Consider the following 14842-nt stretch of genomic DNA (forward strand, 5'->3'; position numbering starts at 1 on the left):
GAACAAATGGAAAACTGGCTTTTTCATTCGAAAACTACATGTTTGTTTCAAATGAATGCACATACTTAGCAATAGGGATGTGCAAAGCTCAAACCTTTCAGTTAGGGCTTCGTTTTCGGCCCGCTGCAGAAAATATCATATTTCCCGCAGTTCGGGCCTTTGTAATTATAGAAACATAGAAACATAGAAATGACGGCAGAAGAAGACCAAACGGCCCATCCAGTCTGCCCAGCAAGCCTCACACATTTTTTCTCTCATACTTATCTGTTTCTCTTAGCTCTTGGTTCTATTTCCCTTCCACCCCCACCATGAATGTAGAGAGCAGTGATGGAGCTGCATCCAAGTGAAATATCTAGCTAGATTAGTTAGGGGTAGTAGGGGTAGTAACCGCCGCAATAAGCAAGCTACACCCATGCTTATTTGTTTTACCCAGACTATGTTATACAGCCCTTATTGGTTGTTTTTCTTCACCCCTGCCATTGAAGCAGGGAGCTATGCTGGATATGTGTGATGTATCAGTCTTTCTCCCATGCCGTTGAAGCAGAGAGCCATGCTGGATATGCATCGAAAGTGAAGTATCAGGCACATTTGGTTTGGGGTAGTAACCGCCGTAACAAGTCAGCTACTCCCCGCTTTGTGAGTGCGAACCCTTTTTTCTTCTCCCCTGCCGTTGAAGCAGAGAGCTCTGCTGGATGTGTGAAGTATCAGTTTTTCTTCTGCCCTGCCGTTGAAGCAGAGAACTATGCTGGAAATGCGTGATGTATCAGTCTTTCTCCCATGCCGTTGAAGCAGAGAGCCATGCTGGATATGCATCGAAAGTGAAGTATCAGGCACATTTGGTTTGGGGTAGTAACCGCCGTAACAAGCCAGCTACTCCCCGCTTTGTGAGTGCGAACCCTTTTCTTCTCCCCTGCCGTTGAAGCAGAGAGCTCTGCTGGATGTGTGAAGTATCAGTTTTTCTTCTGCCCTGCCGTTGAAGCAGAGAACTATGCTGGATATGCATTGAAAGTGAAGTATCAGGCTTATTTGGTTTGGGGTAGTAACCGCCGTAACAAGCCAGCTACTCCCCTCTTTGTGAGTGCAAATCCTTTTTTCAATATTTCCTCTTGCTGTTGAAGCTTAGAGTGATGTTGGAGTCACAGTAACCATGTGTATGTTTATTGAATAAGGGTATTGTCTCCAGGCAGTAGCCATCATTCTGGCGAGTCCCCCACTCTTCATTGGCGGCCTCTTGAATTTATGGATCCACAGTGTTTATCCCACGCCCCTTTGAAGTCCTTCACAGTTCTGGTCTTCACCACTTCCTCCGGAAGGTCATTCCAGGCATCCACCACCCTCTCTGTGAAGAAATACTTCCTGACGTTGGTTCTGAATCTTCCTCCCTGGAGCTTTAAATCGTGACCCCTGGTTCTGCTGATTTTTTTCCTACGGAAAAGGTTTGTTGTTGTCTTTGGATCATTAAAACCTTTCAAGTATCTGAAAGTCTGTATCATATCACCTCTGCTCCTCCTTTCGGATTAGTGCACACTAACATTTTAACGTTAGTGCGCACTAATCCAAAACCACATTTTTTCCGAAATTTCGGGAAAATTTTGTTCAGTTTTCGGGGTCCCTGAGCCAGGATGAATTAGGCAATTTTATTGAAATTGCCTAATTCATCCTGACTGATAGCACATTTATACCTAGCATGGAATTTAATCCATACAAGTTATACCATGTGAAAAGCAGGTGTAACTGTGTAAATTATTTTGTGCATGGTGAGGGATACTTAACTGAGCATTTTCAAAGCAATCTTATTTACATTGGAGGTATAATGGGGAAACGGAGAGAGGTATATTTGGAAATCAAGGGGGAAGAATATTATTGAAAGTATGTCTGAGAGGAGGTAATAACAAAATAAGAGGAGCGCTAGGAAGAAAAAATGAAATTTGTGGTACTTGTGGTGTGTATGGGGAGAGGAGAGATGGGAATCATAGCCTGGTCTACAATGGGGAGGGGACGTAGGGATTGCAATGTAAATTCAATAAATAGGTGGGCCTGTGCCTTCATGGCCAGAGCCCACCCGTAACTATAGCACCAGGCACCTATGGGAGGCAGTGTCCCGGCGAGAGGGGAGTGAGAGCAGTCAGGGCAGTGCAGCCCAATGCCTCCCATCCCCTTCTCTTGGTGCGAGAATGCGTCATCGAGGGCAATGGTGGTGTGGGTCGATGACATCAGCAGCCCTTTAAAGGAACATGACAGAGGTCATGCGCCCCTTTTCTTACTCGCTGGCAACCCACCCACCCTCTATTAATTTATTGGGATAAGGGAGTTTTTATCTGTTTAAGAGTTGGAATGTCAAAAGAGCAGAATAGTTACCACAGGGTTAATTTAAGCGAACAAATCACAATGAATATGTAAAAGCATGTTACAACATGTTAAGCTATTTGACAGACAGCAAACACATTGTAGCGAGTATACTTTGACAAATGTATGATTGGGGTTAATGTTGCAGCTTGGAGGGAGGGGGCGATTACCCAGGCCGGTGGGTCATCTTGCAAGTGGTGCCGGTGGCATAAAATGATGGCGTGGCAGCCAATAGTACCTTGGGTGGCACAAAAGAGGGGGAGCAGCATGCGCCGATGGTCAGGGCCCCTTTGCTTGGTGACAAGGCAGGGGACCCATGGAGCAAGGCTGCCCTGCTTGGTCCCTATGGTGGGCAGCAGCGGAGATATATACTGGCTCGGATACTGATTGTTAGGTTTTTAATAATGTGTTAAATAAAGCTGCAGTCTTACTTTACCAATAATGGTTCTGGTGTTTCTTTGTTAATGGATGATGTATGCATAAATATGTTTAATAAGGTAAAAGGGGGTACGGGTGGAGGGATACCGGTGACTTATGTTATGTTGGTGGCTGCTAGCATTTAAAGGAATCACCTACAACTCATTCATTGAACTTTACTTCTTGTAAAATTTTTAAAAATATATCTCTGACAAGAAGCACTACCCAGTACCTGATCAGTGCTTTTTTTCAAACTTATCCTTTGAAATTTAAATGCACCAATCTCTAATTTTCACATTAGAGACATGAAGTGGATCTGATTTGTATAAAGCTTCTACCACTTGTTGCGCTGGAGGTGGACCCTTGGCCTAGCGCAGGATTGGTATGGCCCTTGGAGGGATTCCAGAGGGCGCCTGCCGCCAGGAGGCAGAGCACACAAGGAGACAGAGGCAAACAGGAACTTCACCGATATCGGTCCGGGAGCTCCACGGTTTGAGCCCTTGGATTCCTGGACCACCTGGGCTTAGGTGGGTCTCTGGGGGTCTCCCGGAGAGATGACGGAGAGGTATGCCCACCAAGAGAATAGGTATGCGGCTGTCGGTGAACAGGCAAGCTAGACCGGAACAAAGAGTACCGGAGACCAGTGGTATGAGGCAGAAACTGAAGGTCCTCTGGGCAGGGTAGGCAGCGCCTAGTGGTGTAGCTCAAGGAAGGCCGCAGACAGCTTCAAGACAGGTGGACCTGGTGGTCGCAGGAGGAGGAAAGAGGGTGTCCGAATGGAGCACAAGGGTCAAAGCCAGGGTATCCATCCGAGGGTGGTCAGCCAAAGCAAGGGTCAATTCCAGGAATCAGTCCAAGCATGGTCAGGGCAAACAGAGGTCAGTTCCAGGTATCGGTCCAAATGTGGTCAGAGGCAAGAAGAGGTCAGTTCTAGGTAATCAGTCCAGGCAAGGTCAGAGGCAGGCCGAGGTCAGTACCGGGTATCAGTCCGAGGAGGTACTACCTGGGTAGCGGAACGTGGAACAAGACTCAGGAACGAAGTAACTCAGGAACAGATGCTGGAACACTGGAACAGGCACAGGAACACTGGAACAAAGCACAGGAACAAGGAAGGCAGGAACACTGGAACAAGCACAGGAACAAGGACGGCAACTAGCTTAACTCGAGGTGACGACCCGTTGCCAAGGCGAGGTTCTGGGGAAAGGACCTCGCCTTAAGTACTGTGCTCAGGTGACATCATTGGGAGGCACCCGGGCCGAGGTTCCCACCCTGGGCCCTTTAAGAGATGGAGTGTCAGCTGTGTGTACACATAGGGGTGGAGCTAGGACGCCGAGGATGCGGAGGCCCTGCGGGAGCTTCGCTGAGAAGCCTGAGTAATGGAGGGAGCCGGAGGTGCCTGGGGTAGGCGCTGGGGGCGCTGGGGACTGGCAGCTGCGGCAAGGGAGGATGGTCCGGGACCTGCGTAGGGAGTCCAAGGTGAGCAGGCCCAGTCTTGGCACCAGCGCAGCCGGGACATGCAACATTACCCCCCCCTTCTCGGCCTCCCCTTTACTGGTTGAGGCTTCTCAAGATGCTGGAGGTGGAACTCTCGCAGAAGATTCTTGTCAAGGATGTGGTGAGAGGGCTCCCATGAGTTCTCCTCAGGGCCGACGCCCTCCCAAGCCAGGAGATACTCCCAATACCCTCTTCTGCGGCAAACATCCAGGACCTCCCGGACTTGGAGGGTCGCCTCTGGTTCTGCAGAGATCTGAGTAGGTTGTGGTGGTCTCCGCGAGGGCCAGGATAAAACCAAGGGCTTAAGCGGAGATACATGGAATGTATTGTGAATCCCGAGGCTTGCAGGCAGCTTTAGCTGATAGGTTACTGCTCCCACTCGCCGTAGAATGGGGAACAGGCCCCACATATTTCGGTCCTAGTCTCTGTGAGGGCAGACAAAGGTGAATGTGCCTGGTGCTGAGCCATACCTTCTGGCCTGGAAGTAATGTGGGAGCAGCGCATTGATGAGCATCCGCAAATTTTCTTGCTTGTTCGGCAGCCTGACCCAGTCTTTGAGTGACTTGCTCCCAGAGTTGCTGAATCTGCTGGAGATGGAACGTTCAAATGAACTGGAAGTGGCAGACGGGACTACCGGTCATAAATAACGTGGAATGGGGAGCTTCCTGTGGCAGCTGCAACGTGAGTATTATGAGCAAATTCTGCCCATAGAAGGAGATCGGTCCAATTGTCCTGCTGGTCATTCACGTAGGATCTAAGGAAGGCCTTTAGGGACCAGTTTGTCTGTTTAGACTGGCCGTTCAACTGAGAATGATAGGCAGTGGTTAAATTCAAAGTAATGTTGAATTTGTGACAAAGTGACCTCCAATACTTGACAGCGAATTGTGATCTCCTTTGGGTGCCCATGAAGGCGGAAAACATGGTTCAAGAAGAGGCGACCCAGTTCAGGAGCTGAAGGCAAGTTAGGCAGAGGTATGAAATTGGCCATCTTGGAGAAACGGTCTATGATGACCCAAATCACAGTGTTCCCTTGGAAGGGGGTAATTCCACAATGAAGTCTGTGGCGAGGTTTGTCCAAGGTTCCATAGGCACCAGAAGAGGCTGGAGAAGGCCCCACGGACGTCCAGAGGGCGTCTTCTGCTGGGCGCAGACGTGGCAAGAATCCACATAGTCCTAAGAGTCCTTCACTATGCTAGGCCACTAGTAATGCTTGTGGAGCATCTCCAGGGTCCGGGCCTGCCCAGGGTGACCAGTGAGTCGAGAGTCATGGGCCCAGTGTAGTACTCACTCTCGGAGGCAATAGGGCACCACCGTCTTACCAGGTGGCATGGTGGTGGTAACTGCAAGGGAGATGCATGTGGGATCTATAATGTGAGTCGGAGCTTCGGGGATATCCTCTGGATCTACTGAGCTCAAGAGTACATCGGCATGGAGATTCTTCGCAGCTGGGCTGAAGGGAATCTCAAAATTGAATTACGCAAAGAAGAGGGCCCAGCAGACCTGCCGTGCGTTCAGTAGCTGGGCTTCCTTCAGATGTTCTAGGTACTTGTAGTCCATGTAGATGGTGAACTTATGTTGAGCCCCCTCCTGGAGGGCCAGCTTCATGGTCAGGAGTTCTCGGTCCCCAATAGTATAATTGCATTCAGCGGGTGAGAACTTGTGGGAGTAAAAGGAGCATGGAACTAGAGCTCCCTTCGTGGAGTACTGGCTGAGGACCGCCCCTGCTCCAATAGCGGAGGTGTCAACCTCTACGATGAAGGGGCAGTTCGGGTCCAGATGACGGAGACAGGGGCCAGTACGGAAGGCCTCTTTGAGGGCCTGGAATGCAGACTGGGCTTTGGGATTCCACTCCTGGAGATTACATCCTTTCCTAGTCATGGCAGTGAGTGGAGCGGCTAGCATGGAGTAGTCTGCAACAAAGTGATGGTAATAGTTCGTGAATCCCAAGAACCTTTGCAGAGCCCACAGACCAACAGGCTGGGGGCCAGTCGCGAATACCTTGGAGTTTGTCTGGGTCCATAGTGAATCCTTGGCTAGAGATGATGTAACCCAGAAATGGGAGACTGGACTGTTCAAAAAGGCATTTTTCAAGCTGGCATAGAGATGGAGGTCCCTAACTGCTGAAGGACAGACTGGACATAAGAGCGATGGGATTCCATGTCTTTAGAGAAGATCAAGATGTCATCCAAATAGACTACAACATAGGAGTATGGGAGGTCTCGGAAGATCATATTCATCATTCTCTGGAAGATGGCTGGGGCGTTACATAGCCCAAAGGGCATCACTACATATTCGTATTGTCTATCTCATGTCTTCGGGCTGAATGCAGACCAAATTATAGGCCCCATGCAGGTCCAACTTTGTAAAAATCCGGGCCCCCTAGATCCAATCAAAAAGCTCACTGATGAGCGGGAGTGGGTACCGGTCTTTGCGGGTGATGGCATTCAGCCTGCGGTAGTCAATACACTGCCTTAAGGTACCGTCTTTCTTTTTTACAAAAAAGAATCCAGCACCTGCAGGGGACGTGGAAGGCCGGATGAATCCTTTGGCCAGGTTTTCCTTGATGTAGACTGACATGGCCTGAGTCTCGTGAAGCAAGAGTGGGTATGTTCTTCCTTTGGGAGGCATGGTACCAGGTAACAAATCGATTGGGAGATTCCGGAGAGGTGGAAAGATGTCGGCCTGTTGTTTTGAGAAGACATCCTGGTAGTCAGCGTAGGGTGCCGGTAGTCCAGGAAGGGTCGTGGAAGTTAACACAGGTACAGACAGGGACACCCATCGTAAGCAATTTGTCTGGCACCAAGAACCCCACTCGGTGAGCTGGAGCGACTCCCAGTCAAAGTGTGAAGAGTGTAATTGTAGCCAGGGTAGACCGAGGATGATGGGATGTACTGACTGTTTCAGGACCAAGAGAGGAATGTCTTCATCATGGAGAGTCCCTACGGTCATCCAGATGGCAAGAGTGCAATGGGTAATATGATCAGGTAAGTGTTTTCCATGAATAGAGACTATTCGTAAAGGAACCTCCAGGGGTTGAGTAGGAATATGGAGTAATGTGACCGAGTCTTCAAGAATAAAATTCCAACCGGCCCCCGTGTCCACGAGGGCAGTGGTGGAGAACTAATGTGTTTCCTTGATGAAGTAGACGGGAAGCAACAATTGAGGGCCTGTAACTGTAGTGCCCAATCTCGGGATCCCTGCTGGGCTTAGGCTTTGGAGTTTCCTGGATGCACTGGACAGGTCTGGGTAAGGTGGCATGAACCCCGACAGTATAAACAGAGACCGTATTTCCGCCTTCGGAGGCGTTCCTCAGGAGTAAGACGACCGCGGTTAATCTGCATCGGTTCTTTTTTAGGTGGGGAAAATGCTGGTGGTGCCCTTGATCTAGGGCTAGCAGACCGAGGTGGTTCTGGAGCCACTTGTTGAATGGCCTTTCCTTCCCGATGCCGTTCCTGGAGGCGGTGGTCAATCCACCCTACCAAAGAGATGAGGTCCTCCAATAACACAGGAACCTCTCGGGCTGCTAGTTCATCTTTCAGAGCAGGGAACAGTTCATTGAGATAAAGTGCTCGCAGCCAGTCTTCCTGCCATCCCAATTCCGTTGCCAGGGTTTGGAATGCCATGGTGTATTCTGTGAGGGAATGGGACCCCTGGTGGAAGTGGAGGAGATGGTGTCTGGCAACCGCCTATCGGCCTGGGTCATCAAAGGTGCGTCGGAATGTAGAAATGAAGTGAGGGAGCTGCTGAAGTAGGGAATCAGAACACTCCCAAAGCGGGGAGGCCCATGCCAGGGCCCTCCCCTCCAAACACGAGAGAATAAAAGTGATCTTTGTCACTTCATCTGGAAACAGAGAAGGTTGTAGCGCAAATTGCATGTAACACTGGTTAATGAAGCCTTGGCAGAGACAAGGGTCCCCATTGAAATGGGGAGGAGCTGGGAGGGCCAACAGTGCCCGTGAGGGAGATGAACCAGAGGAAGCACTAATAGCAAGAGTCCCAGGGGTGGCCATAGCACTGAAAGTTATGATTGTAGTTCCTTGATCGAGACGGCCAATGCCTCGAGGTATTGCTGCTGCTCCCAGACATGTGTAGCCAGGCCTGGAATAGCCTGCAAAATGGGGGACTCCATCAAGTCCATGGCCTTGGCAACCTGGAGGTGGTCCCTTGGCCTGGCACAGGATTGGTACGGCCCTCGGAGGGATCCCAGAGGGCACCTGCCGCCAGGAGGCGGAGCACATGAGGAGACAGAGGCAAACAGGAACTTCACCAATAACGGTTTGGGGGCTCCGAGGGTTGAGCCCTTGGATTCCTGAACTTCCTGGGCTTAAGTGGGCCTCTGGGGTTCTCCCAGAGGTGTGCCCACCTGGACTTCCTGGGCTTAAGTGGGCCTCTGGGGTTCTCCCACAGGTGTGCCCACCAAGAGAAGAGGTGCGCAGCTGTCGGTGAACAGGCAAGCTAGACCGGAACAGAGAGTACCAGAGACCACAGGTATGAGGCAGGAACTGAAGGTCCTCCGGGCAGAGTAGGCAGTGCCTAGTGGTCTAGCTCAAGGAAGGCCGCAAACAGCTTCAAGGCAGGTGGCCCTGGTGGTCGCAGAAGGAGCAAAGAGGGTGTCCGAATGGAGCGCAAGGGTCAAAGCCAGGGTATCTGTCTAAGGATGATTAGCAGAAGCAAGGGTCAATTCCAGGAATCAGTCCAAGCGTGATCAGGGCAAGCAGAGGTCAGTTCCAGGTATCGGTCCAAACGTGGTCAGAGGCAAACAGAGGCCGGTTCCAGGTAATCAGTCCAAGTGAGGTCAAAGGCAGGCCAAGGTCGGTACTGGATATCAGTCCTAAGAGGCACTACCTGGGTAGTGGAACGTGGAACAAGACTCAGGAACGAAGGAACAGATGCTGGAACACTGGAACAGGCACAGTAACACAGGAATGCAGAACACTGGAATAAGCACAGGAACAAGGACGGCAACTAGCTTCACTCGAGGTGACGACCCATTTGCCAAGGCGAGGTTCTGGGGAAAGGACCTCGCCTGTGCTCAGGTGACCTCATCGGGAGGCACCTGGGCCGAGGTTCCCGCCCTGGGCCCTTTAAGAGATGGAGTGTCAACTGCGTGCTTGCCTAGGGGCGGAGCTGAGGACGCCGAGGACGTGGAGCCCCTGCAGGTGCTCCGCTGAGAGGCCTGAGTAATGGAGGGAGCTGGAGATGCCCGGGGTAGGCACCGGGGATGCCAGGGACTGGCAGCTGTGGCAAGGGAGGATGACCTGGGACCTGCGGAGAGGAGCCCGAGGTGAGCAGGCCCGGTCATGGCACCAGCACGACCAGGATGCGCAACACCACTATTAAAAAGCTGAAATTTTATGAAGAGTTTGACCAGGTAAATTTCCCAGTCTTTAAAACATAGTATAGTATTTTGTAGCTTAGACAAAGAGGTTGTGGTGTGGCACCATTGATGAAATATTATCTTAGTTACTGTTGGATCAGCTTTCAAAGCCACTGCTTTAGAACTTTGTTTTTACTAATTCTCATGTTAGAAATGCATTTACTGCCATCTCTTACAACCCAAATTGTTTCTCTGATAATTCATATGGTTGTTTCTCCCATTGAGACAGCCCTGTGGCGAAACATGGTTCCATCGGGGTCGGGTTTGCACTAGCAACTAGGGATGTGAATCGTTTTTTGACGATTTAAAATATCGTCCGATATATTTTAAATCGTCAAAAATCGTTAGAGGCGATATTTAATAGGAATTCCCCCGATTTATCGTCAAAAATCGTAAATCGGGGGAAGGGGGAGGGGAAGGGGGAGGGCGGGAAAACCGGCACACTAAAACAACCCTAAAACCCACCCGACCCTTTAAAATAAATCCCCACCCTCCCGAACCCCCCCAAAATGCCTTAAATTACCTGGGGTCCAGTGGGGGGGTCCACGTGTGATCTTTTACTCTCGGGCCTCCGGTTTTACTCTCGGGCCTCCGGTGCGTTGTAGAAATGGCGCTGGCGCAACCTTTGCCCTGTCTTATGACAGGGCAAAGGTAGCGCCGGCGCCATTTTGTTTTTTGTCCCCCGACGTCAGGAGCGTAGGAGATCGCTCCCGGACCCCCGCTGGACCCCCAGGGACTTTTGGCCAGCTTGGGGGGGCCTCCTGACCCCCACAAGACTTGCCAAAAGTCCAGCGGGGGTCCGGGAATGACCTCCTAAACTCGAATCGTTTTGCCGTACGGCAAAATGGCGCCGACCATACGGCAAAACGATTCGAGTTTAGGAGGTCGTTCCCGGACCCCTGCTGGACTTTTGGCAAGTCTTGTGGGGGTCAGGAGGCCCCCCCCAAGCTGGCCAAAAGTCCCTGGGGGTCCAGCGGGGGTCCGGGAGCGATCTCCTACGCTCCTGACGTCGGGGGACAAAAAAACAAAATGGCGCCGGCGCTACCTTTGCCCTGCTGTCATATGACAGGGCAAAGGTAGCGCCGGTGCCATTTCTACAACGCACCGGAAGCCCGAGAGTAAAAGATCACACCGGGACCCTTCCTCTGGACCCCAGGTAATTTAAGGCATTTTAGGGGGGTTCGGAGGGTGGGGGATTTATTTTAAAGGGTCAGGGTGGGTTTTAGGGATGTTTTAGTGTGCCGGTTTTCCCGCCCTCCCCCGATTTACACGATATTTTAAAAAACAAAACTGCGACGATAAAATTCCCTCCCCCCCCAGCCGAAATCGATCGTTAAGACGATCGATCACACGATTCACATCTCTACTAGCAACCTTTTGAAGTTATGGACTTTGCTCACTATGTTGTGATACCTTTGGTACACTTTGACATAATATACTTTGGACTGGATCCTTCACAGTGAAACAGTCTTGTTTTGAGATTCCCTACACCTTTCTTGTCTATTGTTGAAACAGAAAATATTCTTAGTAATATGATAAATCCAATTCTGTCCACAGCTCAATGGTCCTTCAATATATAGATGATGCTGTGGAAGAAAAATTGAATTTTTCAGTTCAAATACCTTCTATTAAGACTGATGGGGTATTAAGCAACTGGTCAATTTGGCACAGTAAAGAGGCAAATTTTCAAAATCATTTGTATGTATAAAACCTAGTTGCATGAACATAAATGGCAGCACTAAAATTGACCAGGGCTCAATTTCAGTAAAAGTTCGCATGTAACTCACTTTTACTCATATTTTTATGTGCACAGACGAGATGCATTCTGAGGGCATTCGGCAGATATGTGCTTTTTTTATTTTAAAAAGTATAAGCATAAGGTATACATATAAATTTTGCTCTCCAAATAGAAGGTATAGCTTTATATGAGTGAATGTTTGTACATATTTGGCCAATTACCTGAGTATTTTCAAAGTGATTTTAGGATTATAAATTTGCTTTGAAAATACAATGTACAATATACCTACAGACTTTAACTGCCATGTAGTCTATTTAAAAATAACTTTCTAAATGATGTTTTCATGAAGTGGAGAAAACTACTGTCATTTAGGCATTTTCAGGAAAAATGTGAGTACATCTTTTTTACAAATGTACTGTTGGCTCCAGCTTAATCATTGTATTAGGGAATTGAAGACTGACTATTTACAATTTCATTGATCAGGCACAACTTTATGATAATATATATTGTTTATAGAATCTCTGGATGCCAACTTGATTATATTGTATTAATTCAACTGAATGTGAAATGTGTTGACTGAAATTTAAGGAAACTGGTACATTAGATCACATGTTATTGTTTTGTACTTGAATTAGGCTGTTTGACAAAGTATGGAAAAAGATGGTCATGTTTATTTGGTATTAATGATTATTTGTTATATGAGATTATTATACTGAAATCTACTTGATGAACACGGTTCTTAGACCTAGAAATTGTAGGTATTTGATATGTTACACCCTACAACAATAAAGCTTATTCTTTGTAATTTGAAAGATGTATCAATGATTAATGAGAAATTTTGGTACAATTCAAAAGCTCAGAAATATAATTGATGTTTCTTCAAAATGAATTAACTGGAAAGGACTAGAGTCATACTGGGGGCTATAGTGTGCTCTATCTCACTATTATGCTTTCTAGTCTGGCTATTGTCTATTCCAATTATGTTACACTTGTTTATTTTAAATTATTTGTTATATTACCTTAATGTCTTCAATAAAATTAATATTCAGAAGGATAGCTATGTTAGTCTGTTGTAACAAAAATGACACGAAGCAGACAGCACCTTATAGGCTAACGACTTTATTGAGGCATGAGCTTTTGAGGAAAGAGTGGATTCTGACTCTGACGTTGATCTCAAAATTTCATGCCTCAATAAAGTGGTTAGTCTATAAGGTGCCACCCACCTCATGTCATTGTTTTCAATAAAAATAATGGAACTTAAAAAATCTACTTAAATTTCCCTGAAGTCAGCATTGCAAACTTGAGTTATTTAAGTTTGTATCTTTGGACATCCCATTCTAATGCTCGGATCTTATCATATCTACTGTGTTTTGAAGTACCGTGCTCTGATCATTGTGCACTTTTATCCATCTCTCTAAATACATGAAGAAAAAAATGAGATTTTACCTTAATTGCCTGTGCCTTTTATTCAAATTCTTCTCTCAGCTAGGATTGTGAAAAGAGTGTTAGCAAATGTCTGTATAATAGAGCTTTTCATTAGGCCCCAACAAAGCACACAAAGGAAGGCTTTGGAAAGAGTAAATTTAAGAGTTTAATTTGCAGGTGGAGAGTAGATAAAAGATGTTGACACCTCTATTATTCTCTTACTTAGGTGACCCTTACCCTGTTCAGCTGATCCCAACTACCATGGCAGCTGCTGCCGCGGCAACACCAGGCTTAAACCCATTCCAATTGCAGGTATGTCTCGAAACAATGCAAAGAAATGTTAAGTAAATATATAAAACAGTTTTCTCTTATATTACAATATTATACTTTTAGGACAAAAATTCCACATATGATGATTGTTCTGTTGTAGGCTTTATCTTAATAAATATATATAATATATTGAGTATGTAAGAACAACATGTATAAGTTAAAAAGGCATTTGTAAATATAAAGTACTTTTTTGCCAGGACATTTTGATAAAGCTTTCAAAGTTTCCACTATCATTGTTACGATCCTGCTCGCGGACCCCATCCCGCGATCAGGTCTCCACTTACCCCAAGCCGCTGACCGTCTTCGGGCTTGGTGCCGCCGCCAAGTCACCTCTGGGCCACTCCCCGCAGTCCGGCCACCAGCATTGCAGCTACTGCCGCCTCCGTCGGGACCTTCCGTGGCAGGCCTCTGCCAACGCCATCTTCACTGCGGTCCTGTGCCGCCGCTGGAAATCCATCTCTGCAGCAGGGATTCCCTCGCTGGGATTCCCCTAAGCGGCCGGGAACTGCCACTGCTGCTGCCTCCATCTTCACGGCTTGGGAGCTGCTGCTGGGACCTCTTCCACGCGGCAGGGAAGCCGCTCTTGCCACCGCCTTCTGATGGGGAAGGACATCACCACCCGGATGTCCTTCCTTCGCGGCCTAGTGCTGCCACTGGGCCCTGCTTTTCCTCACAGCCTGGAGGCTACCACTGTCCGAGGCACATGCCTCTTCTTTCTATTTAAAGGGCCAGTGGCGGGAAAAGCCCGCGGCCCTACCAGAAGTCCCTGTCAGCTCACTTCCTGCTCTAGCCCTATAAAAGGGCTTCTCTTCAGTCACTCAGGGTCTTCAGATCGTTTTTTCACAGTTGTCTGTGCTCCGTAACCAGTCCAGGTCCTCTGTGGTCTTCATCTGTGTAGATGGCTTCGTGTTTAGTGTTCTCCATGTTCCTTGTCCCGATGTTCCTGGTCTTGTTCATTGTCAGGGCTCCTTAGGTGTTTTCCTGATGTTCTGTTTGTTACAGATGTCCTGTTGTTACATGTTCAAAAGTTCCATTGTTCCGTTCCTGAGTCCTGATGTTCCAGATGTTCCATGTTCCTGATGTCTTGGTCCTGATGCTTTCGTCTTTGCCTCTGCAACCAGTTCCCAGGTTCCTACGTCTACCTTTCCTGGCGTGCCACAGTTGTGGTCCATGACCAGCCCATGGGGGGCTGTGTAGGACACTTCGTGGTACAAGACCTTCTTCTTGTCTGCAGCACAAGCCTCCGGAGGGTCATCCTTGCCTGAACCCAAGTCCTGTCTTGGTCCTGTGTTTTGAATCTCCCTGTTTGAAGCAAAGTCCCATCTTGGTCCTGTGTCCTAAATCTCATTCTGGCCCTCAGATTCCCTTGTGTCTGCTTCCGTCCATGACCAAGACTCTGCCAGAACCTGCTTCGCTCCAGCGTTGTCCAAGACCAGCCACAGGAGGCTGTGTAGGGCACACCCTGGTGCAGGCCTCTACTGAATCTTCGACATGTCCCAGTCTCAAGTTCCACTACTTCTCCTGGAGTCTGCTTCACGCTTAGCGTGGTCCACGACAAGTCATAGGTGGCTGTGTAGGGCGCGCTGCAATGCAGTTCTCACCCAGTACTTTCATCTGAATCCTGAAACCTTGTTACGAGTCCTTCCAAGTTCCAAGTCCTCGTCTGAGTCCTTCCGAGTTCCAAGTCTTTGTCTTGTTCCTGCCCTACTCTCGTG

At 48.4% G+C, this 14842-nt stretch overlaps 1 protein-coding gene across 1 annotated transcript in view; it reads left to right on the forward strand.

Moving 5' to 3' along the window:
• Positions 1–14842, forward strand: part of SOX5 (SRY-box transcription factor 5) — a 1631810-nt gene that overhangs the window by 726941 nt on the left and 890027 nt on the right. The window contains 1 exon segment of the mRNA XM_029600160.1: positions 13024–13109. Within this exon segment, the coding sequence (XP_029456020.1) occupies positions 13024–13109 (86 nt within the window).

This window comes from Rhinatrema bivittatum, chromosome 4 (assembly GCF_901001135.1).
Source record: "Rhinatrema bivittatum chromosome 4, aRhiBiv1.1, whole genome shotgun sequence".
Classification (NCBI taxonomy): domain Eukaryota; kingdom Metazoa; phylum Chordata; class Amphibia; order Gymnophiona; family Rhinatrematidae; genus Rhinatrema; species Rhinatrema bivittatum.